General features: G+C 38.5%; 1 protein-coding gene across 1 annotated transcript in view; it reads left to right on the top strand.

The window, feature by feature from the left end:
• Window positions 1-24,199, top strand: part of KIF6 (kinesin family member 6) — a 284,172-nt gene that overhangs the window by 79,092 nt on the left and 180,881 nt on the right. Inside the window, exons 8-10 of the mRNA XM_065401377.1 lie at window positions 6,559-6,702; window positions 9,241-9,327; window positions 18,844-18,947. Of these exons, the coding sequence (XP_065257449.1) occupies window positions 6,559-6,702; window positions 9,241-9,327; window positions 18,844-18,947 (335 nt within the window). The remainder of the gene's footprint in view (window positions 1-6,558; window positions 6,703-9,240; window positions 9,328-18,843; window positions 18,948-24,199) is intronic.

The following is a 24,199-nucleotide window of genomic DNA, read 5'->3' as shown; positions in this document are numbered from 1 at the left end:
AGAGGTGGCGTCAGCTTGTACACAGAAGGCAAGAGTCGATGCTCCGGCTGCTGGAGCATCAAACTGATATGCTCCAGCGTATGGTTGAGCTGCAGGAAAGGCAGCAGGAGCAGAGACCGCCGCTACAGCCCCTGTGTAACCAACAGCCCTCCTCCCCAAGTCCCATTGCCTCCTCACCCAGACGCCCAAGAACACGGTGGGGGGGGCCTCCGGCCACCCAGTCACTCCACCCCAGATGATTTCCCGAGCAATAAGTGTTAAAGTTTTAAAGTTTTAAACTGCAGGGTGTCCTTTTCCTTCCCTCCTCCCCCACCCATCCCGGGCTACCTTTGCAATTATCCCCCTAGTTGTGTGATGAATTAATAAAGAATGCATGAATGTGAAGTAACAATGACTTTATTGCCTCTGCAAGTGGTGCTTGAAGGGGGGAGGGTAGGGGAGGGTGGGGTGGTTGGTTTACAGGGAAGTAGAGTTAACCGGGTGGGTGGGGGGGGCGGAGATTTAATCAAGGAGAAACAAACAGAAGTTTCACACCGTAGCCTGGCCAGTCACAAAACTCGTTTTCAAAGCTTCTCTGATGCGCACCGCGCCATGCTGTGCTCCTCTAACCGCCCTGGTGTCTGGCTGCACGTAATCAGCGGCCAGGCGATTTGCCTCAACCTCCCACCCCGCCATAAATGTCTCCCCCTTACTCTCACAGATATTGTGGAGCGCACAGCAAGCAGCAATAACAATGGGGATATTCTTTTCGCTAAGGTCTGAGCGAGTCAGTAAGCTGCGCCAGCGCACTTTTAAACGTCCAAATGCACATTCTACCACCATTCGGCACTTGCTCAGCCTGTAGTTGAACAGGTCCTGACTCCTGTCCAGGCTGCCTGTGTACGGCTTCATGAGCCATGGCATTAAGGGGTAGGCTGGGTCCCCAAGGATCACGATAGGCATTTAAACATCCCCAACGGTTATTTTCTGGTCCGGGAAGAAAGTCCCTTCCTCCAGCTTTCGAAACAGAACAGAGTGCCTGAAGACGCGAGCATCATGTACCCTTCCCGGCCAGCCCACCTTGATGTTGGTGAAACGTCCCTTGTGATCCACCAGGGCTTGCAGCAGCATTGAAAAGTACACACTGTATCCTCATTGGATACATTTTTTCTATCATACACACTGTTTTGCATCATTCGGGCATTGGGATCTCAACCCAGAATTCCAGTGGGCGGCGGAGACTGCGGGAACTGTGGGATAGCTACCCGTAGTGCAATGCTCCGGAAGTCGACGCTAGCCTCGGTACTGTGGACGCGGTCCGCCGACTAGAGCACTTAGAGCATTTTATGTGGGGACACACACAATCGGCTGTATAGAACCGATTTCTATAAAACCGGCTTCTATTAATTCAATCTAATTTCGTAGTGTAGACATACCCTTAAATAGACCTTAATATGTCTTTCTGTCTGCTGTCTTACAGGTGAGACATCTTTGAAATGTACAAAGCTTGACAGCAGACAACACTAAAATTGAGAACAGATTTTTTTTTTAAATCCATATCAGTTTAAATTTGACTTAAAGATGAAAAACGACCTTTTAATTATGGTCATGATTAGATAAGTGACGATGCAAAAACAGGTTTCGTCTAGGGCAACTGAACTGCTCCATGTGTGTATTCAGAGTAATATCTATTTATTTTTCTGACAAAAATAAGTTTTGCCTACTCATCATTTCTATCTTACATGAGCCTTTGTGAGGCTAAATTTGTTAATGTAAAGAAAGCACTCTGAGATGTTCAGATTGAAGTTTCTATATAAGGTCAAAATATGATTATAATTGTTATTATTTTATTACTTCTGCTAGCACTGCAGAATAAAGACAGTTTTGGGTGGGCAAGCTGCACTCTGTTGTGGATCATACATCATTAATAGAAATGGTTATTAAGGGACTGATCTAAATCCCATTTAATGTAGTGCAAAGATTCCTATTAGGTTCAATGAGAATTGGACCCGAGAGCCCTGATTTTGCAATGAGCTCTACATAAGTGCACACACAGATCTTATTGCAGGCTCAAATTCTGACTGAATTCTGACGGCAAAAGCTTTTACTGATGGTTCTAATGCATGAGCCTGAAAGATTTCAGCTTTATTCTCATACTCACAATTAAGTTTGCAGTCAAATCAATGTATGTCACATCCAAAGGTTTCATATAATAAAATAATGTAAAATTAATATATAATTTTTTAAATTATGCTTGTAAAGGTATTTTGGTTGTGGCGTGACATACTGAAGTGGTTGGTTACCATACTGTATAATCCCAAAGTATGCAGTCATAAGGTAATAATTACGTGGTATGGAAGATGCTTCAGCCAAGCAGATAATATTTTTCATAGAAATCATTTTTTAAAATCTGAATGATAAAGGAGTGTTCTTATACTGATTGCATAATGAGGCTTATTAAAATAATTGGGAGAAGAGCTACTGTACAAGTATCTGGACAGTATTTTGGAGAGAAGTTTCCATTAAGACACTTTATAATGAAAGTGCAAGCCAGTACTTGCTAAGATGTTTAAAATAAGAATAAACTTTGTAGGGGGAGGGAAGTGCCTTGACAGCATATTGCACAAATATTGTATATACATCATAATTCTTCTAAACTTTAATCTAAGCGACTTCATTCCAGCTGTTACAAAATAAAAAAGTAAAGTATTTGCATATAAAAGTGCATGTATACAATTTTTCCTTTTTTCACCCTTCTTAGTTTTTAAACTCTTTGAGCTAGGATCTATGTCTTCCTTCTCTCTTTTATTGTGTTCAGCACAATGGGGCCCTGAACTTGATCAGAGGCCACCATAATAATATATATTTCTATTATTAATAATAATGATACATCCACAAGAGTGGACCCCCTTTGAGGATCCAGGCCATATGCAGTATTACAACATAAAATAATGAAATATAATGAGTTGGCTGGTTTGATGAATATAACTAACAACTGCTATTTAAAATCTAATGTTGAGAGACTACATAATAGTATATGATAATAAATAGGTTTTATTGGCATGAGTTTGCAAAGATTGCATTACTTAAGTATGTTGAAGGCACTAAACTCTTATTAATAAAACTTTAACACCACTATATGCCACAATATATTATGTTTATGCTACATTTTATAGAAAAGATATTCTATACAATTTTGTAGTTTAAATTTGTTATAGATACTATTTTAGTATTTTTCCTTAGGTAACAGGTGCAGACACCAGAGTGACAGAAAAAAAGAATAAAATTTTAAAACATCTAAAATGATCTAAATAAATGTATTGTTCATCAGGGAGCCATGATTTCAAGGTCTGGTATTTTGCAACCTCACAAAACTAGATACAGATGCTTTAAACCATTGGTAGGAATGGATTTCCACCTTTCCAAAGGCATAAAGATGTTTCTAGACCTAATGAATTCCAAAATGTTGGATTTAAGGTGTACAGATTATCTAATGGTACTCCAATACATTGGAGCTACGCCAATTTATGCTGGCTGGGGATTTGCCCTTAAAACTGTTTCTAGTCAAAGAAATGGCATTTATTTTGCACCCTTAACTGTCCCACAAGTACTCTTCCTTCTAATCCATCGCTACCAAGATTACTAACATTCCAGACTGATAAGCAGTTTTCAAACAGCCACCATTTAAAGAAAAAAAAAGTAAAAAATGTCTCCTCCTTTTACCCCAAATGTGAAATTCCCTCCCATTTCCATATTACTTTGACCCAAGATCCAGGATGGATATTCATTAATATATGGTTCTGAAATGTATAACATGGCTGTAGAAAAGAAGAAGGTTAATATATGGGATGTCATTACATGATCAGTAGCATATAATTTCTATAAACCATTATAGTGATAATATCCATATGATGAACTCTGTATTTAGGGCCTTATCCTGCTCCCATTCAAGTTCATGATTTAATTTACATTGACTTAATTGTTGCCCTTGGGCCCTGATTCTGCACACACACTTATGCATGTGAGCAACTTTATGCATATAAGTACTCCCATTGGCTTTAATAAAGCTGCTCATGTGGCTAAAGTTATGTTTTTGCATGTTCAGAGGCTTGTTTTGAACCTGTATTATTTCTCACCTGCTCTTTGCTCATTGGTTTATATCATATAGGCCTACATTTTATATTCCACACTTTAGAATATATTTTAGACAGCTGGCATGTTAAAAAAATATATATATATATTTTAAAAGTGTCAAAATGTTTCTTTCTCCTCAAATATGCAAACGTTCTCCCTTAAATTACAGTGATCCAAGCTGACAAATTGCAATCCTGGATTAGTGGCATTTAAGAAGGTCTATTACTTTGTGAACTACGAGCACTAAAAACATTTGCATTATTACTGAAGAGATGGAAATGCCCTCTTTATAATGGTGTAAAGGCAAGGATGATTTTGTGATTAATGCATAAGACTGCACCTTAAAAGACCTGGGTTCAGTTCCTGGCTTTTCCAAAGACATATTGTGTGACCTTCTAAAAGTCATTTGGGCTTGTCTACATGAACATTTAGTTTGCAACAAGATGGGATGTGAATCTACCCCGCACCACCCTGCCATGCACTAACTGTCCGTATGAACCTTGCTGTCATGTATTAACTGATCATTAGTTCATTTTGGTCTAGTCCCATTTCAAAGAGGACTAGATCAAAGCAAACTAACAGACTGTTAATGTGCATCAGCAGGGTCCACACAGACAGTTTAGTTGGCAAACTAGTGCAGAATAGATTCACACCTCATCTTGCTGCAAACTGATTGTTTTTGTAGATAAGCCCTTAATTTCTCTGCCTTCCAGATTGTCCTATTTATACTCAAAAGTCTCTTACAACTCACTGAAGAAGGATGATCTTGTGGTTAAAGTATTACACTGGAGTTAAGAGAATTGGGTTCAGTTACCAGCTCTGTCACAGACTTCCTCTGTGAACTTCAACAAGCTATTTAATTTCTCCGAACCTTGGTTCCCCATCTATAAAATGGGGATAATACTTCCTTCCTCTTACCTTTTGCCTGACTTGCCTGTTCAGAGCATAAGCTGTTTGCAGCAGGGACTGTTTGTTATTATGTGTATATGCGCAGCCACTGCCTAACAAAATGGGGGCTCTTGGAACTTCTGTCATATTAATAATAAAATGATTTGCTTCTATTAGATTGCAAGATACTTAATCTTAACATCTAGAAAAGCTATTTAAGATAGTTTTTGAAAGTATTAAAATGAATACCGTTTATTTGCCCATCTAAGGCTGCTACCATAAAACTAATGGTAATAAGGAACCTGGGCTTCTTGGGGAGAGATAATAGAAAATATAGTGACAATATTAATAATAATAATTAATAAAAAAATAAACACTCTAAAATTTTAAAATTACTTTTTTTCTAAAATGTGTCATAAACAAAATATGCGATGGCATATGGTATTTATTCAATTTTGTGTTTTCCTCTGCATAATGACTCCTGGCTTCACTACTTGTGGGGATAGAACTATGTCAAATTTTTACCAATAAAAACCTTTATTCCACCACACACCATCATGGAATCTTTGCTACTTTGTAATAATTAAATCTTTTAATGTAAATATCTGACAAGAGAATCAAGAATGGTAGGTGTATCGTTTCCTTTTTGGCTATGTATCTGTATTTAAAGTGAACTATGTCTTATTTTATATCTTTTCAGCAGTACATTAAATAGTATCTAGCCTTGGAGGGGTTTTTTCACATGCACAAAGTTTCAAGAGAGTTTACAAAAAATACACGAACAAGCCCAATGAAGAGAACAATGGGATTTTGAAAATATCGTATTTTTTTTTTTTTTTAATGTAAAGGAAGCCTTTACTTTGGCAATGTCTACATTTCAACTTAGTAGTAGGCTAGAGGAAAATACCTTCTATCAGGGCCGCCCGGGGGGGGGGGGGGGGGGCAAGTGGGGCAATTTGCCCCAGGCCCCGCAGGGGCCCCCACGAGAGTTTTTCGGGGCCCCTGGAGCGGGGTCCTTCACTCGCTCCGGGGGCCCCAGAAAACTCTCGCAGGGCCCGGGCCCCCGGAGCTTCTTTTGCTCCGGGTCTTCGGCGGCAGTTCGGCGGCGGGGGGTCCTTCAGCTCCGGGACCCTCCGCTGAAGTGCCCTGAAGACCCGCGGCGGGGGGTCCTTCCACCCCGGGACCCGCCGCCAAAGACCCCAGGCCTCCTGAATCCTCTGGGCGGCCCTGCCTTCTATTAATTTAATTTAGTTCTTCATGAAAGTTGCTGTCATATTAGTGAATCCTAAGATTATAAGTTTATCATGTGTCCCAGTTTCCTTTTTGCTGAGAAATTGCAAAGCAAAGCTAGAACACAATGAAATCCACTTTTGTTTGCCCTGCTAAGACATACATGCGTGTATGAGTAATAATAGCTACTTGTGCTTAAAGTTAAATACATGCATAAGTCTTTGCAACATCAGGGCCTCAGATTGCAGAGTAGGCGTTTCCTCTTCTTGTGCATATGGTACATACATGTGCAGATTTAATTCTCATGTATTGCTGCTCTTATTTCAGGTAATAATTGCCCTAGCAGAGAAACATCGATCTCACATTCCCTACAGGAACTCTATGATGACTTCGGTGCTCAGAGACAGCCTGGGAGGAAACTGCATGACCACCATGATTGCAACACTCTCTTTAGACAAAAGAAACATAGATGTATGTCATCCCTTTCTGAACTTGTGAATTTGTTAATATTTGTTTTTCATGTGTGTATGCTTAAATTTCTGACACACTGAAGTTTTAAAAATCTATCTTGCCAATGCCTCCAAGGTGCAATCCTGTCAATGGAAATTGCAGTTTGATAGACTAAAATCATCACATATGTCCACTACATAAGGGATCTATGTATAATTGACTTCAGATTTCAAAGCCAAATTCTGATCAATTATGTGGGTGAATATAATCTCTGTCTATAATATTATAGTACCCTTGACAGATCTTACAAGATATGTACCAGTATTAAACATTAGCTGGGTTCAGAATCAGGCTCTAATGTATCCTTTGTGAATTGTGTTATTCTTTAAGTAACCTCAGATGAGGGGAAAAAGTGATAGAGCAGATATGCCTAGTGATGAATAGGTGAACACTTAAAACCAGCTTCCTGATGATGAAGAAATGTGTGAATTGTGAGTAAGGTTTGGCAAGGAATTTTCCCAAGGGCATGTTGATAAGGAATGCTGGTGCAGTCCTGCCCCCCTGAAGTCCATATCAGCACTCCCATAGACTTCAGTGAGGCCAGGATTTCACTCTTTGGGTATTGGGGGAGGGTTATGGGAGGGGTGGGTTGATTGGGGTGCTGGCAGGAGTGTGTGCACATGTTTTGGTTTGTTGGCCTTTCTGTGGATCAAGTTGGTTTATCTACCTGTCTTTCCTGTCTTTTTTTTAAATTTAGACATGTTCTAGGTCAGTGGTTCTCAACCTATTTATCATTGTGGGCTGCATATGTGGCCAACAATGTGTTACCTGGGCTGCAGATTGAGAACCACAGTGCTCCCCTAACCCTCCCACAGACCCCTATGCCCAGTGCCCCTTTCTTCCCCCGCCCAGAGACACCTCTACAGAGTGGGGGCATGGGGTGGGCGTCAAGGACCCCACACCCCACCACGCGGGGCTGTGTGGCAGCCCCGACCCCAGACCCCACTATGCGGCAGCCCCAACCCCGGACCCTACCGTGGGGGGCCGGGCAGCAGCCCCAGCCCCGACCCTGGACCCTGCTGTGCAAGACCGGGTGGAGGCCCCAGACCTCACCAGGCGGCAGCCCCAGCCCCAGCCCCGACCCCGCCGTGCGGCAGCCCCAGCCCCGTCTCAGGACTCTGCCATGCGGGGCAGGGCAACAGCCCCAGCCCCGACCCTGGACCCCAGTGTGTGGGGCTGTGCAGCAGCCCTGATCCCAGGGCCCAACCAGGCTCCAGTTGTGTGCTAATTGGGCCGCATGCGGCCCGAGGATTGAGAACCACTGTTCTAGGTATTCTGCAGATTGTGCCTGAAGGAGCTATAATCTAGTTAAATCCTAACCTTCCATAAAATCAGAACATTTTAAAATGAACAAAAAACAAGTTATTCTTAGACGTATAGTGGAAAGAACTACACCTGTAAAAGGGAAATAAGATGATCTTTTACTAGCTGAAGCACAAGAGCGGATACATTTCTAATGCATTTAAGAGTTGTGAACAGGTAATTGTGCAGGCATAACTTGTAGCTGCACATGCAAACTACATAATTTTGTCTATGCAATTACCTGTGTTGTGTGCTGCTGTCACCCATTTTGTACATCCAGTCACCAATTTGTACTCTGGTAAGTCAATTTCGTATTGGAATTTAGGCTCCTGTTTAGAAATACTTGATCCAATCACTGAATCAGCCAGAATGAGCCAGCTAATAATGGTACAGTGAAAGTTTTCACTTTCTTGCTGCAATGTCTACCAGATATTACACTTTATTCATTTGGGCTGAAATTTTCCAAAAAAATTTAGTCTGAGGCAGACGTACAACAATAAAATTTCAACCCAAATGAATAAAGTTTGGTAATGTTATGTAAAACTTAAAATAGGATCAATTATAGTAAGACGTGTTGGACAACAATAATAGGTGGTGCTGCTAGCCCAGTTTATAATATGTAATTTAATAATTAAATATGAAATCATTGTGATAGGAAATTTTTTAGGATTCCTGTCTTGAAAGGAAATGCTTTGGATTTGCCTCAATATTTATTTTTGAAAAATGCCACAGAATGTATTAGAAGTTGTTTATCCTGTAACTGCTTTCTGCTCTACTGATGTTCCCTTTTATTTACAGGGCTAGATCCAGCGAGTGGTGTGGGGATAGGGGATACTTTCTCTTTGAAAGTCCTTTGACTTTGCAATTTGCTTTCCCCTTAGCTCACCAAAGTCTGGATTTGTTAACTTTTTGCTGCAAATCCTACCTCTTTTATGTGAGCATTGGTGATAAAATGGGTTGATGAGTTGGATATGGATGCCTTTATTTGAGAGTTTTATCAGGCAGGTTAATATGTTAATAGTTAGAATAGTTGCACTGAAGTTTGGTTTTTTTAGAGATTTGAAGTGCCAGGAGTGTGAGATTGGTACTGTAAAATAAATTTAAAAATTCCTCCTTAAAATAGTTAGCACTCAGAGTTGAATTTAGCAAAATCGTTTACGTCAGTGCATGCTAAAGGGGTTGTTTTTTTCCTTCCAGGAATCTATATCAACATGCAGATTTGCACAGCGAGTTGCACTTATTAAGAATGAGGCAGTTCTTAATGAAGAAATTGATCCTAGACTGGTAAGAGGGTTTTTGGGTGGTGGTGTTTTTTGTTTTGTTTTGTTTTAGTAAAAAGGTACAGCCACATATATGTTGAAGATTTCATGATCCCAATCAGTCATGTTTAGATACAAGTTCCAGCTTTTGCTGTAAAATTGCTGCTGCTGTTGTTTTTATTTTGCCGTCTGAGAATAATTACAATTAAACTGACCTTTTTAAAAGCTCATAATGGCATGGGAAACTCCTACAGTCATTAAAAAGGAACCATACTTTTCATAACAATCCTTGTGCATCCTCCAGGGCAATTGTTCTCCAAACTGTGGTCCACAGACCACCAGTAGCCTACAGGGCTCTTGTTAGTGATTTATAGAGCGCTGGCTGGTCAGTTGATGGTGGCCTTTTCCTATTCTTCCACCTGCTGTATTGCATGAAAGACAGTAAAGCATACATTAACCATTTTCCTAATATTACTTTTTCATATAAGCAATTGCTTACAATTGCCACAAGAGATATTAGGTGATGGGAACTTAGGGTTTCATCCTGCTCCATTGAAGTTGATAGGAATTTCCCCATTGACTTCAATGGGAGCAAGATGAAGCCCTGGATGGAGAAATGGACCATGAAATAGCAAATGAAAGGGCAGATTGTCCAGAAGAGGTCTATGTTAAGATGTGGTCTATATTAGGAAAAAGTTTGCTATCATTATGTTCTAAGGATTTCATTGTAGGGATTTCTTATCTTATGAAGAAGTGACTGACTACCAGCTATGAAGTGGCATCCGGCTTTATATAGTATATAGATCAGTAATACTCAGTATGTGCTAACAGAGCTCCCATGGAATCAATGGAGGTTTTACCATTGACTTCAATAGGAGTAGATAGGCCAGTGCTGAGCACTTCGAATAATCCTACCTAATATCAATAAAAATAAATATTAGATATTATGAGTAACATGAGCTGACCATTGAAGTTTATGAATTCACAAGGCTTGTGAATGGTGACTTTGAAATTAATTATTATTAATGATGATTAAATAATGTTGATAGGGACTGATTCTGATCTCAGATCCCCTTATTTGTTATTTCCAAATAGTTGACTTAAAATGTCTATTTTATGTCACTGTAAATTATCTCATGGTGAAGTCCATAGCAGCAGTGACTAGTGTTCCGTACATTATTTCCAAGGAAGACTTATTACCATGCCATATGAGCCAGATCACTGACAAATATGCAGTCGAACGGTTGGTAAAACTAAGGAACTTTGTGCTTGAGCTAAGAGCACTGAGATGAAGCGAGTCTGAAACTGTTATTCTAGAGTGGGGCCACTTCTCTGTTAGTGCAGAATGAAGACTGGTTAATTCTCAAAAGGAAGGCCATATATATGAACATCTCATAGTTTTAACTATTTGCTTTTGAAATTAAAACCTCTGAGAACTGTTCACTCTGTAAAATTATCATTGATAACCCTACTGTACAATGGAGAATTCACTCCTGAAGATGACTTAGCTTAACTCTGACACTTTTTTATACATAGACCATAAATATATTAGAAATCAAAATCAAACTAAACTTTCAGCACAGATCAAATATAGTAAGTACACAATGAAATATTGCATTCTGTAAGATTTAGATTTAGTAGTATCAGCCAATGACAAATCTGTTAGTGAATTATATTTTTGAATCTACTATTTGACCTTTAAGGTATTCTCTCCTTTTCTGCTGATAATATTTCTGCTTCTCGGTTACAGTATAGAATAAACGTACATTCCAGGGAGTCTCTTTACAATGTGACATTTATATGAGGACAGCAAACTCCTTTGTTTGTTTGAATCTTTTCGAGGATTTGAGTAGGGGCTGTTTTCACGGCCTATTATGAAGGTTGCGTGACACTTCCGATTATAAGACCCTGTTTTCAGTTGCTTATAACTTTGCCAAATCTTAGGGCTGAAATTTTCCATTCAGGATGTCTGCCACAGGCTGAATTTGTTTGTTTGTTTGTTTGTTTGAAAATTTCAGCCAAAATTGTGTTGCTGTTTCTGAGAAGAACACGGCTATGGAAAAATGTTGTTTTGTTTTGTGACCCTTTTATTTGTACAGCTCTAGTGCACCCATGCTTTGGGGGCAGGGACTTGAAATTTTGGCAGAGGGGCAGACTTTGTGTCAGGGATATCTCATCTCTGTGAAAATACACCCACATGTGGCCAAGTTGTAAGCCTTTGAAAGCCAGTTTCCATATGCTCAGTAGAGACCACTTAGATTTTATCAGCTAAATGCCCTGAAGATTTCACTTACATTAAGCATGCTCCAGCCCAGGGCTCAGCAGGACTTTCTCGTCAATTGCAGCTTTGGGCTGCTGTGGTGCCCTGCTAGATCTGGAAACCTGAACTGGGGAGCAGGGAGCCTGTTTTTCCTGTGTGCTCAGTGACCCTCTACTAGGCCCAGGCAGTGTGAAGGAAAAAGCTGCCTGATTTGAATGTAGAGGGGACAAGAGCTGGAAGTGCAGGGTGGGGGTAATAGAGGGAGTAGATTGGGACAAGGAGAATTAGGGGAAGGGGAGTCAAAAGTAGGACAGGAGGTTGTTGGATGTGGAAAGAGGAAAATTGGGACTGGGAGTTCAGATACTATAATTAGCACGATAGAAAAGCTGATTAGAAAATTAATAATTCTGTCTTCAGAGGAGGGTTTGAATAGTGTTCAGTAAGTAAGGCACAGGCCACACATTGAACAGTTAGTAGAAAATAAAATATTGAATAGCTGCTCATTAAGTGAGCACTGTCCATCCTGTGCCCTGAATGCAACAGGGCTCTTGTGAAAAAACCAGTATGTGATCAAGTAATTCAAGCATGTATCACAGTTAATTCAGCCCTCTCTGTGTATGAAGTTTGCACAGGCAAACTTTAATTCTGACATTTACTAACTTTTGAGTCTTTGACTTTGTAAACTTAATGTTTTTTTAACATAGTAGTCTTGTGTGTGTAATATAGACAGTAGCAGGTTCCTGACTGCATAAGATTTCATTAACAAAAACTGAGACAAAAGTTAATTGCAAAGAGAGGCCAACTGCCAGAACAATAATGTTTAGAATTAACATGAAATGGCTTTACAAGTGTTGCTTCTACTGGAGTTTTCCAAATGGCTACTACATCAATGGCAGCCAAATCTATGATGTCCAGTAAACACTCCAGCCTGATTGGTTTACTTTCCATATTTCATTGCCAAAATTCCTTTCCACAGTAGCACATAGTACTTCTTGTGACATGTTTCATTGTGCTTATTGCACTTCCTGTGTAGCTAAAGTAATTTAACTTTCAAACCCATGCTTTTCTCTACCTTACCTTTCCCAAGCATGCTGCAGTTGCCTATGTACTGCTTGCCATGTGCTATTGCTTCTTTACTGTTCACAAAGTCAGTATGTGTGAATGCTTGTCTATTTTATATTTCTCTTTATTCTAATTTTGTTTTCATCCATAAGTAATAATTTTCTTATTAAAGATGGTCAGGAAGAAGAAAAAAGGGAGGAAAAAAATAACATCTGGTAGACACAAGAACATTGATGGGATTTGTGTCAGTGGATACTTTATTGTTTCATATTGATGGCTTGAGATCAGAGAATTCTAAATGTAATCCTCATGTATATATCATCATCTCCCTTCCCTGATTAGTAATGGCATAATCTAGTAGGAAGATGGTACACCACATTTAGTACCACAAGCATCCTGACATTTTAGCTGAGAAAAACATCTTAATGCAGACATATTTTCCCTTGGCATTACCATTACCATCTTATCATTTTTATTTAATTTTTTAAGACACAATGGGTCTCTTTATGGTTTCTATTAATGCTGAAACTTTGCATTTAAGCCATGTATACAGGTTTGATCCTTTAGAAGTTCGGTTAGATAAATACTACAAGAATAGAATTTACTTTTCTATGCTACAGTTAGTGCTATACAAAACTCCTAGCATAGAGAAGAGAGGGTTCTTATAGCCCCTTGCACAGTAAAATAATCCAAAAAATCAGAAGTCCTGAGCATCCAGCACCTTCCAGTACCTTCAGTGGGCTCTGCTAGGTGCTCAGCGCTTTTGAAAATTAGGGCACTTAAACGTGTAAGTAAGGATTTAGGAATCTAATTTTCACTATTCATTTTTAGATCTTGGCTGTAAGCTTTAATTATTTCTTTATAATCCATTATTGTTTTTTTTTTACTAGCCTATTAGAAGTTTAAATATGTCAAGTTTTCTCCAGCTGTCTGAAATAAGAATTTCAGAGTTAGTTCTCCACTTTTCTGTTATAGAAGTGATTCACTGGATCTCAGGAGAAAGAACAGTGGGAGTGCCATCTACATTTGTCTTGTTTCTTACAAACCCTTGGTCCTTGCACTGGCAGAGATAGCAATGCAAGGTTGAACTCACTGTACTTAGGGTGGGCAGAGATGAGAACTTTTACTGAGTTTTAAAAATTAACTATTCTTTCTAAACTTACATTTGGCTTCCTTTAATCTCGTGTTTTCTGTAACAATAATTATTGATCCATGTTTATTTAGATGGCTATTTAAAACTTAGAAGTATTCAGCAGAAATGGGAGGGAAAGAGGGTGGCAATAGCCATCTTAGTGATAAAATAGTTACAGCTTCATAGGTCTGTAGAAATAAGGTACGCTACTGAGGTGGCATGCTTAATCCAGCACATAGTATGATGTAAGGCTTGGAACTGTTCCTTGGAGCTATCTTCACGAAGGTCTGCTGTACTTCACTCTATCCAGGAAAAGAGGTTCCATTGCTCCAGTCACCATTAAGGAAGGAGGAGGAAGAATAAATCAGGAATAAAAATGGGATTTCTATGATAAAATTTTAGGCAGTAGTCCTTGTTCAGCTCCTGAGGGAAGCAGGGAGGATTGAGGAAGAGAGCAGGGGGCTGAGAAGGAAGTTCCAGAAGAGGAGATGGGTAATAATCCACACTCGTAAAGGGAAAGTTTGCCACAAAAAAAGTGACAAACTGCTTCCTTTGATATATGTAAAAGAATTAGAATATACACATTTGTCTATTTGACTTGTGGCTAATATTTCCATTAAAAGATGCTATATGCAACACCCAGATTCATTGCATATTAACTTCATTTGATGAGAAGGTCTGAACTCCTGAAACTTGGTATATTAGGAAGTAAAATAAAAATTAATTTTCTGCACTGGTTACAGAACCAATAACTTGTTTCCTTTGAAAACTCAGAGAGCATCATTTTAAGGAATGACCAGTCCAGTACACTACAGCACATAATGATAGATGTCTCAGCAAGTGGGCTGCATAATGAAGATCAAACAATAGTCTCTTCTGACACAGTGCAACATTTGGGTAATGTTACATAAATTTCTCCAGAGGGGGAAAGCTTGGATGCAGTGAGGAAAGAGTGATAGATGAGTTGCAGTATATAGAGAACAACAAAGATCTCAGAAGGAATATAAGTTCAAGATAAAATCTCATTATATTATTTTGTTGATATCCAACTACTAGTATTGGAACCCATAATTCTTAGCCTCCATTTCTGCAATTTTATGTCCACTATCTTTGAAAACAAGACCATTGCTTTTCATCTTTGAAGAACACAGAATTTGAATGATTCTAGTTTAAACTATTTTTGGTCCCTTTTTTGTTCAGCATAACTTCCATAATCAATTCTTTTTAATACTCTAAAATAATAATTATAATTTCTGAAGTCTGACACGGTTAATTTTTAATTGTATATTTTGTATTTCTGTGGACCCATAATTGGTTAATTTAAAAAAAATGAAGAAAGGGTTTTATATGACATAGGAGGCAGTTGATTTCTCAGGCATGTTTTTTTCTTTTGATTAATGAGTATCCTAACTGTGACTGACATTTACTGTTATCTAACACATTTCAGCCACCACTGTTAATGGCTCTGTGTTTATTTTAACTTGTTCTGAAAGTTCAGAGGGGATAGGAGTGATCCTTGCTGGGTCTTCTCACACATTGCTATAAATTCTTTCTCCCACAACTCTAGCTATTAAAAAAACTTAAAATGAGAGACAAAATGAAAGATAATAGAAGAAGTTTAACATTGCATGAGACTTTTTTTACCATATAGGATTAAGTCCTGCCACACCCTTTTCATGGCCACAGAAGTCTTAATTGCAGTGGAACACATACAGGGTCCCCAACATTTACTAAATACTGCAGAGCTTTTCTTCACATGTTCAGTGTGCTGCTGTCTTCAAGGTGGTGTTTGGGGACAAAGCATAGTTGGACTAGGGAGGGTTAGAAATGGAGTTAGTGGATCTGCGATTTTATGAATCTATTGGCCATTCCCTCCCATGGAGTAAGGGAATAAAGCACAAGAACCACAGAGGCTACATGGTTCCATGACCACACTGTGGCCTAAGGGGATTCCTTGTCCATCACTACCACAGTTCTCTTCCCAGTGCACAGCTGTGTGTGCTGGGCTTATGATTTGGCACATAAAATTGAACACCATACTAGTTTCATGATTCACCATCTTTACTGTAAGTGCGGGTCATACAAAGGGTGTGCGTAACACCTTAATGCTACTAAGGTAAGTTTGACTCTGATATGTATTTTATCCCTCACTATGGAGAGATACTGTATGTTTTTCACTGTGTATCTCAGCTAAACTGACCAACAGATGTGGAATCTTTTGATGCCCATTTCCTTCTCTTCTTCTTTAAAGCAGTTTAGCTTTAACTACCTCTGTTTCCAGACAAAAGCAGGATTTAGTTCAAACTAAAAACCAAATGCTGAGCCTCAATTGAATCTAGTATGCTGTTGGCACTATTTAAAAACTAAAATAATAGTGTGACGTTCCCCTGGTGTTATCTGGACCAGTGATCTGCTAGGTCACTCCAATCCTTGACTCTGGGAGCCAGCCTTACCCTGCTCTGCTGTGAGAACCCTAACTCCTGGGCTGTTCACACACAGCCTCTAGCATGTAAGTTGCTCCCAGCTACGTGAGTGAGCATTTTTGGCCAGCCGCTGCTTGGACTGTGCAACCGAATGACACTAGCCAATATCTCTGGTCCCAGACACAACCCTAGGAACCTCCATCTTGCAGTGTCCAGTTATGCCTGCTGGACGCTGCAAGCTTATATGAGTTCATCAATTTAACAAAGAAATTGATATGCACCAGGCTTGTTATCCCAAGGGGAGTCTCTGACACACTTCAAACCAAGCACACTGCTTCAGGTAGAATAAACAAACAAATGTATTAACTACAAAAAATAGATTTTAAGTGATTATAAGTCAAAGCATAACAAGTCGAATTTGGTCAAATGAAATAAAGGCAAAATACATTCTAAGGTGATCTTAACACTTTCAGTGCCCTTACAAACTTAGATGCTTCTCACCACAGGCTGGCTGGTTGCCCTTCAGCCAGGCTCTCCCCTTTGATCAGCACTTCAGTCGCTTGGTGGTGATGTCTGTAGATGGAGGTGGAAGAGACGGGAAGAGCATGGCAAACGTCTCTCCCTTTTATCATGTTCTTTCTTCCCTCTTGGCTTTGCCCTCCCCCCCTTCAGGGTCAGGTGAGCATTACCTCATCGTAGTCCCTGACTGACCAAAGGAAGGGGGGTGACTTACTGGAGAATCCAACAGATCCTTTGTTGCTGCCTAGGCCAGTGTCCTTTGTTCCTGTGAGGCTACACTGGGTTTGTCCCATACATGCCCTGATGAGGTGTGAAATGCCCCTCTGTTCCTGGAGAGTTTTGCCTGGGCTTGTTTTAAGCCATGAGGACACATTTTCAGCCTCATAACTATATACATGAAATTACAACCTATAACATTACTATAACAACAATGCTCAGTGCCTCATGAGCCTTCCAAAGACACCCGACATGACAAACTTTGCATTGGATACCACACAATTGTATTATAAGGATGAACATGGGGGTTCAGGGGGTTCCCCTGAGATACAGAATGTTACAAATACTATTTTATAATTATGGTTATGAGCTTATTTTTAACACTGTTTTAAAAAAATCAACATTTTACCCCTACCCTGTAGATTGCATTTCAAATATAGATCAGATTTTTAATTGATTTTTTTAATCATTTTAATCATCGTAACATTTGAAATCACTATCTAAAGGTGAAGGGTCAGTTGCGTGCATTGCCTTTTTATACTTCCAGCCCAAATTTTCACTTTAAAGTCTGTACCAAGCACTGGGTCAGTATCAGAGAGTAACAGTAGAGTAACCAGTCCTAATATCAGATTAAAAATCCCTGACATGCCAATGGGAATACAGCACATTTATGGTGGTAATCAGAGAGTTTGTAATGAGACATTCACCAGCATATTTAATTCCCTTATAAAATGCTTTGTTGCGTTGGAATAAAACTTTCAAAGTACATATGGTCCTAGTTACTTCAACATTAAAAAAAACTTTCAACAGCATTTTAGTTATTTTAAAAAAAATCAGAAATGCAGGAAATTCAAAGTTACAGTTAAATTTATGGTTAAAACATCCATATATTTGAAAGGATTTTAATGCATGATTAGGACACCCAAAGAATCTTAACTCTAGAGAGCATATATAATCAGATATGTTTAATTTTGCCCGAAATCCATGCCATGTAACATTTGGAAGGGCTGCCTTTTTAAAGCTATTGTATGTGGAATCAAGGCTTTCATATTTATTAAGGGTTTTGAAAAATAATGTACTTTTGATATTTCTCTAATCCATCATAAGATGTTAATTCATTAAAAGGGCAAAATCCTGAGAGGTGCCAAGTACCTGCTGTTCATATTTCAGTCAAGGGGAGTTGCAGGAGGTCAGCACCTCACAGGATTTATTCCTAGGAGGATATTGTGTTGCCAGATGTCTCCTCATACAAACTTTCTGTTTTAGAGCAATGAGATCCAGGTTCCAATAATGACAAAATTAGGAAACACAATATAGATATTCAAATCACCTCCTCAATTACTTCTACTTATTAATGTGGTTTAATTACTTCTCATTATGTTGATTCATAATACTTGCTGGTTGTTGGCTGTATATGAATGAGGCACAGTGTAAGTATATATTGGAGAATATTGATTTTTATATTTAAAAAAACTTCTAAATTAAAAATTTAGTTTACATTTAGAAACTTCTTTTGCTAAAGAATAAAAGAATGATCCAGCTTTGGGGTGTGGTTGTCCAATCTTTTTCTCTTTTTGGCAAAGATACAATAACAAGCAAAAGTAATGTCATAAAATTCTCTTCCACTCCAATGACAAATGATTTTTCTTATATGTAATCTTTTAAAATCATGCTGTACATCCATGTCGTCTAACACATACAATTTACTGATTTTGGAAGGCTTTTTCCAGTTTTATAAATGGAAAAGACAAAAAAAAGTGGAATATATTTAGTCATTTTGGCCTATTTGAAAAAAGGGAAATTGTAAAATGAGAGTGAAAGAAACACACACAGTGTAATGTTCTATTGATCTCAGGTTTCTAATGCAAAGATCATGGTCTAGCCATTAATCAGAAGGTGATGCTTGTTTTATTGTCTTGCCATTTGTAGATGATTATCCAGCTGAAGAAGGTGATCCAGGAACTGAAGGATGAGCTGGCCATGGTGACTGGGGAGCAAAGAACAGAAGAACTCACACAAGAAGAGCTACTTCAGTAATGCTTAATAGTTTCTTTTTCTACATTCACAGTGAAAGTTTTTGTTACCTTCTCTGTTGGCATAATGAAGTCCAAGTGACCTCAAAGCATTAAATTCCCCGGAGACAATAATAAAGTGCAGTTAGACGCCAGGTTAGAGTGGCAACTTTCCATGAAAAGCTGTACTAGGCAGCTGGCAGTGTTTTCATAGCCTCAGCTTTGAGGAAGTAGAGAAAAGAGACTGTGAAGGATGGGAATATCCATCAGATCCCAGCTGAGAAGTGTTGTATAATAATGCAAAGTAAAAAAACCCCAAACACTCTCAATACTGGATGTAAGATCTGAAAAGAATTCAAGAACCGTCCTTTGTGTTGAGAAGTATCTTGCTGCAGTCCCGTATCAAAGAAAACTTGCACTACTAATACATGGTACATCCGTGCCTTAAAAGCCAAACATCTATAATTTTATCAAGCATAATATTCAAAGAGCATGTTCAATACATATAAGTGTTTTGGGAGCATATACCTTTGCTGTAATAAAACAGTAGAACATAATGTAAGGTAGTGCTATGCCTGGTCTAGAAATATAGTCTGGAGCTGCTATACTCTATTCCAGTGGTTGTCAACCAGGGGTACGCGTACCCTGGGGGGTATGCAGAGGTCTTCCAGGAGATACATCAACTCACCTACATATTTGCCTACTTTTACAACAAGCTAGATAAAAAGCACTAGAAAAGTCAGTACAAACTAAAATTTCATAGACTATGACTTGTTCATACTGCTCTATATACTGTACACTGAAATGTAAGTATAATGCTTATATTCCAATTGATTCATAATTATATGGTAAAAATGAGCAATTAAGCAATTTTTCAGTATTAGTGTGCTGTAATACTTTTGTATTCATATGTCTGATTTTGTAAGCAAGTAGTTTTTAAGTGAGGTGAAACCTGGGGGGTACGCAAGACAATTCAGACTCCTGAAAGGGGTACAGTAGTCTGGAAATGTTGAGATCCATTGCTCTATTCCCAGCTTTGATAATGACTATCTATGTGGCTTTGGGCAACTCACTTAATTTCTTTATGCCTCATCTGTAAAAAGAAATTAATACCTGTTTAACAAAGTGTCAAGAGGACTAATTAATTATTTAACAGGTAAGTGATTTAATGTTAAATGCTAAATATTTATTACTATTAATATATAATTAGTACTAAACTCATCCAAAGGAGGACTAGCAGTACTAATAGTCTCCATTCAGGAGAAATGGCAAATTGTAGTGGCTTGAACCCTCACCAGAAACGTTAATGTGCATTTTGTAGATGGGTTAGTGTGTTGTAGTTTCTGGATTAAAAAAAACCCAATCGGTATGTGTATTGAGGATGAGGAACCAGACAGAAATCTGTAAATGTTAAATCTTGCAAAGTAGATCTGAACCATTCCCAACATGGGTAATTATATTCTGCCTACTTAAAATGTCTTTGCAGTTTTTACTAGATTGTTAATTTATCATTCTGCCAAAAAATTGGGAGGTATCCCTCTCCCAACACGATCTGTGCCCCAAATACCTTAGAAGCTAATATCAGACATGACATAATGAGGGAGTAATAAGATAGTAGGTTGAAAGACAGAGTTAACATGTGTTGGATACTGTGGTTATTCAAAAAGTGCTACTGGCCAGCATAGTGGAGTAAAGAATTTTTTGTTTGTTAATAGAAGAAAGGAATTTATTTGTTGGCTAATTTCTTGTTGGCATCACAGAAGTGAGTCTTGAAGAAGTTGAATGAGGAGTCATCTTGTCTACATGTTGACTTTAAAGACTTTAATTTTCTCACTTTTGTCTTTAGGGTTTATTTTTAGATTCCTCATTAGTTTATGGTTTTTGACATTTGGTAGGATATGACTTGTGTGAGAAAACATCAAAATGTTCTTTGTTTGGCAACATTTTGTTATCAAGTAGACATGTGAAATGTTACATGCATTACATCAATTTTTTACTCTGGGCTTGTCTGCTACAGGGTTTTTGTCATGTTCTGTGATGCTGGTTCTTTTAATTGTTTTTGAGGTCATGATCACTAATCCCACTTATTGAGATTTCCTGCCTTTGCTATTCTCTTCCCCAAGATTGACAGTCAAGTATGGTGGTACAACATGGTAGTTGTGTGCATCTGGAAAACCTACTTTAAGCAATGTGTGAATACAAATGCACAAGTTTTGAAGGGCATGAATTGAAAGAAATTAAGTGTTATTCTATTATGTCATTGCTTTTTATCTTAATAACCCTATAAGGTATACAAAAGCACTCCATTCTGACTTCTCAGAAAAGGTAACATGGCTGCCTCTGAAAGGAGTGGCATGGAATTTCTCATTCTAATCCTTTCAGAGCAACTAGGGAGATGATTGTCTGCCTTTAAGGAACACTGAGTGGCATAAAGCAAAACTGCTTAGCAGGACCTTACTTGTGTTAAGACAACCATTTTTGGAATATAGACCATAAAATTCTACGTTCTCTTAACTTGGTCTTTTAGTTACAATTAGTTCAGAGTTGTGCAATGTGGATATTTGCTTTTTCAAAAATTATTCTTTGCTGGAATGAAGAGCTCTGTAATTAAGATAGAGAGCCAAACTTAAGTACCAATGATTGAGATACAAGACATTTCCTGGAGGTTAATAATCAACAAGGAATGCCTCTGGCCATTAACCCCAGCCAGACATTAACCCCAAAGAATTGCCTTGTTCCAAGGTCATTACTGCTATTGCAGACTGAAAATGGCAAACAAAAATAGACATATATGGGGGTTTTTAATGGTTAATGTAGTTTCAAAGGGTATGTAGAAGGCATTGCTAGAGAATTGATGCCCTGTACACAAGCAAGTCAAATTGCTTGAATCTCAACATTCCATTCAGTTTATAATGTAATAAACCCAAGTTTGGATGATTAAAGTGGGGAAAGTTTCTAATGTGAGGATCTAGTTATTTGTTTAGTTTGTGTGTTTTTGCACATAGACTCTGTAGAAAAACAGTTGGAGGTGAAATAAACAGCCAAATGAAAGTTTATAAAGCTTGTGTTTTAGTGAAAATGACTTTCTGTATTTGTTTGAACTTCTACACATTTCTTCTGTTTGTTCTGATAAAATAATAACTGTGTAGATAGTTGAAGACTATTTAATATATTCTACTGTAGGAAATAAAATTCTTTAAAAACATATATTGTGAAAAGCAACAAAGAGTCCTGTGGCACCTTAAAGACTAACAGAAGTATTGGAGCATAAGCTTTCGTGGGTGAATGTCCACTTCGTCAGACGCATGTAATGGAAATTTCCAGAGGCAGATATAAATATGCAGGCAAGAATCAGTCTGGAGATAACGAGGTTAGTTTAATCAGGGAGGGTGAGGCCCTCTTCTAGCAGTTGAGGTGTGAACACCAAGGGAGGAGAAACTGCTTTTGTAGTTGGCTAGCCATTCACAGTCTTTGTTTAATCCTGATCTGATGGTGTCAAATTTGAAGTGTTGTAGCTGATCTGGTTAGACAGCTGTAGACACCAGCGACACCATCACAGGACCTAACCAGATCAGCTACAACATCACCGGTTCATTCACCTGCACGTCCACCAATGTTATATACGCCATCATGTGCCAGCAATGCCTTTCTGCTATGTACATCGGCCAAACTGGACAGTCCCTACGTAAAAGGATAAATGGACACAAGTCAGATATTAGGAATGGCAATATACAAAAACCTGTAGGAGAACACTTCAACCTCCCTGCCACACAATAGCAGATGTAAAGGTAGCCATCCTGCAGCAAAAAAACTTAAGGACCAAACTCCAAAGAGAAACTGCTGAGCTTCAGTTCATTTGCAAATTTGACACCATCAGATCAGAATTAAACAAAGACTGTGAATGGCTAGCCAACTACAAAAGCAGTTTCTCCTCCCTTGGTGTTCACACCTCAACTGCTAGAAGAGGGCCTCACCCTCCCTGATTGAACTAACCTCGTTATCTCCAGACTGATTCTTGCCTGCATATTTATACCTGCCTCTGGAAATTTCCATTACATGCGTCTGACAAAGTGGGCATTCACCCACGAAAGCTTATGCTCCAATACATCTGTTAGTCTTTAAGGTGCCACAGGACTCTTTGTTGATTTTTACAGATCCAGACTAACATGGCTACCCCTCTGATATATTGTGAAAAAGATGCAACTGAATTGTGTTTGCAGAATATATATTTGCATGGCCAGTCATGAGTGTAACTATATCTGCAGATACATGAACACCAAGAAGTGGCATTTGAAAGTACAGCCCTCATTTAGTGTCTATCTGCCCAATACTGCAAACCTCTACTCACAGGATTAATCCCATTTATTGAAATTGTCCACATGAGAAAGGACTGCTCACATGAGCGAAAGTTTGCAGGAACAACCGTAAACAAGGGAACAAATATAAGTGGACAGTCCTGTATGGAGGTGGCAGCATGATGATCTGCTATTGAGTGTGTGACTGTGAAACCTCTATGTTATAAATTTGCATCAAGTTCTCATACATTTTAATCTAAATAGAATTATTTAATAGGTTAGGAATGGGGCAGATGGTTATGACATACAGTAGAGGAGAAGAGATGCTGTATATAGGCTGATACAGCATGCTGAGTTGCCCATAAATAGGAGTCACCTTACAATAATGGCTCTCAGAGGCACAGTGGATAATTCTTTTAGAATAGCGGCAGCCTGTTTGGCCTAAAACATTAGGAATCTCTGCCAGATTAGCATTTCTTGTTAGATGTTGCTACTTATCCTATCAAAGGAAATTATAACTAACATCAACTGTGGAGTTCAGATACTATTTGCAAATTTCTACTGTGTTAACACATCTTCTGTTGACCTTAAATGATCTGTACCTAAACTATATATTTTGAAATATTCAGGGTATTTGTAGTTCTTTTGCTTCAAAATTCTTAAACTTTAATAGAAGTCTTTCTGTGGTCTTTCCTTAAGGTTTATGTAATATATTATAAATCAGGAGCAGGTAATTAACTAGAGAAGTGAATACTAAATATGTCCAGGACAAATCTGTACAGTACCTTCATATTTTAGCAGTTTCATTGTGTTCCTTCGCCTAAATTTTGGGAAGACCAAAATAAAATTAGACTTTTCAAGGCATTCTGTACTATGTGGTGTAATCAGTTTATTGTTTGCTTGATGCTGATACAGATACCCAAAAGAAACATTCAAGTACAAAACACCTGAGCTAAAATCTTTCAAGCACTAAGCAAG

Source organism: Emys orbicularis, chromosome 3, assembly GCF_028017835.1.
Source record: "Emys orbicularis isolate rEmyOrb1 chromosome 3, rEmyOrb1.hap1, whole genome shotgun sequence".
NCBI lineage: Eukaryota > Metazoa > Chordata > Testudines > Emydidae > Emys > Emys orbicularis.
This window is presented reverse-complemented; position numbering and strand designations above follow the sequence as displayed.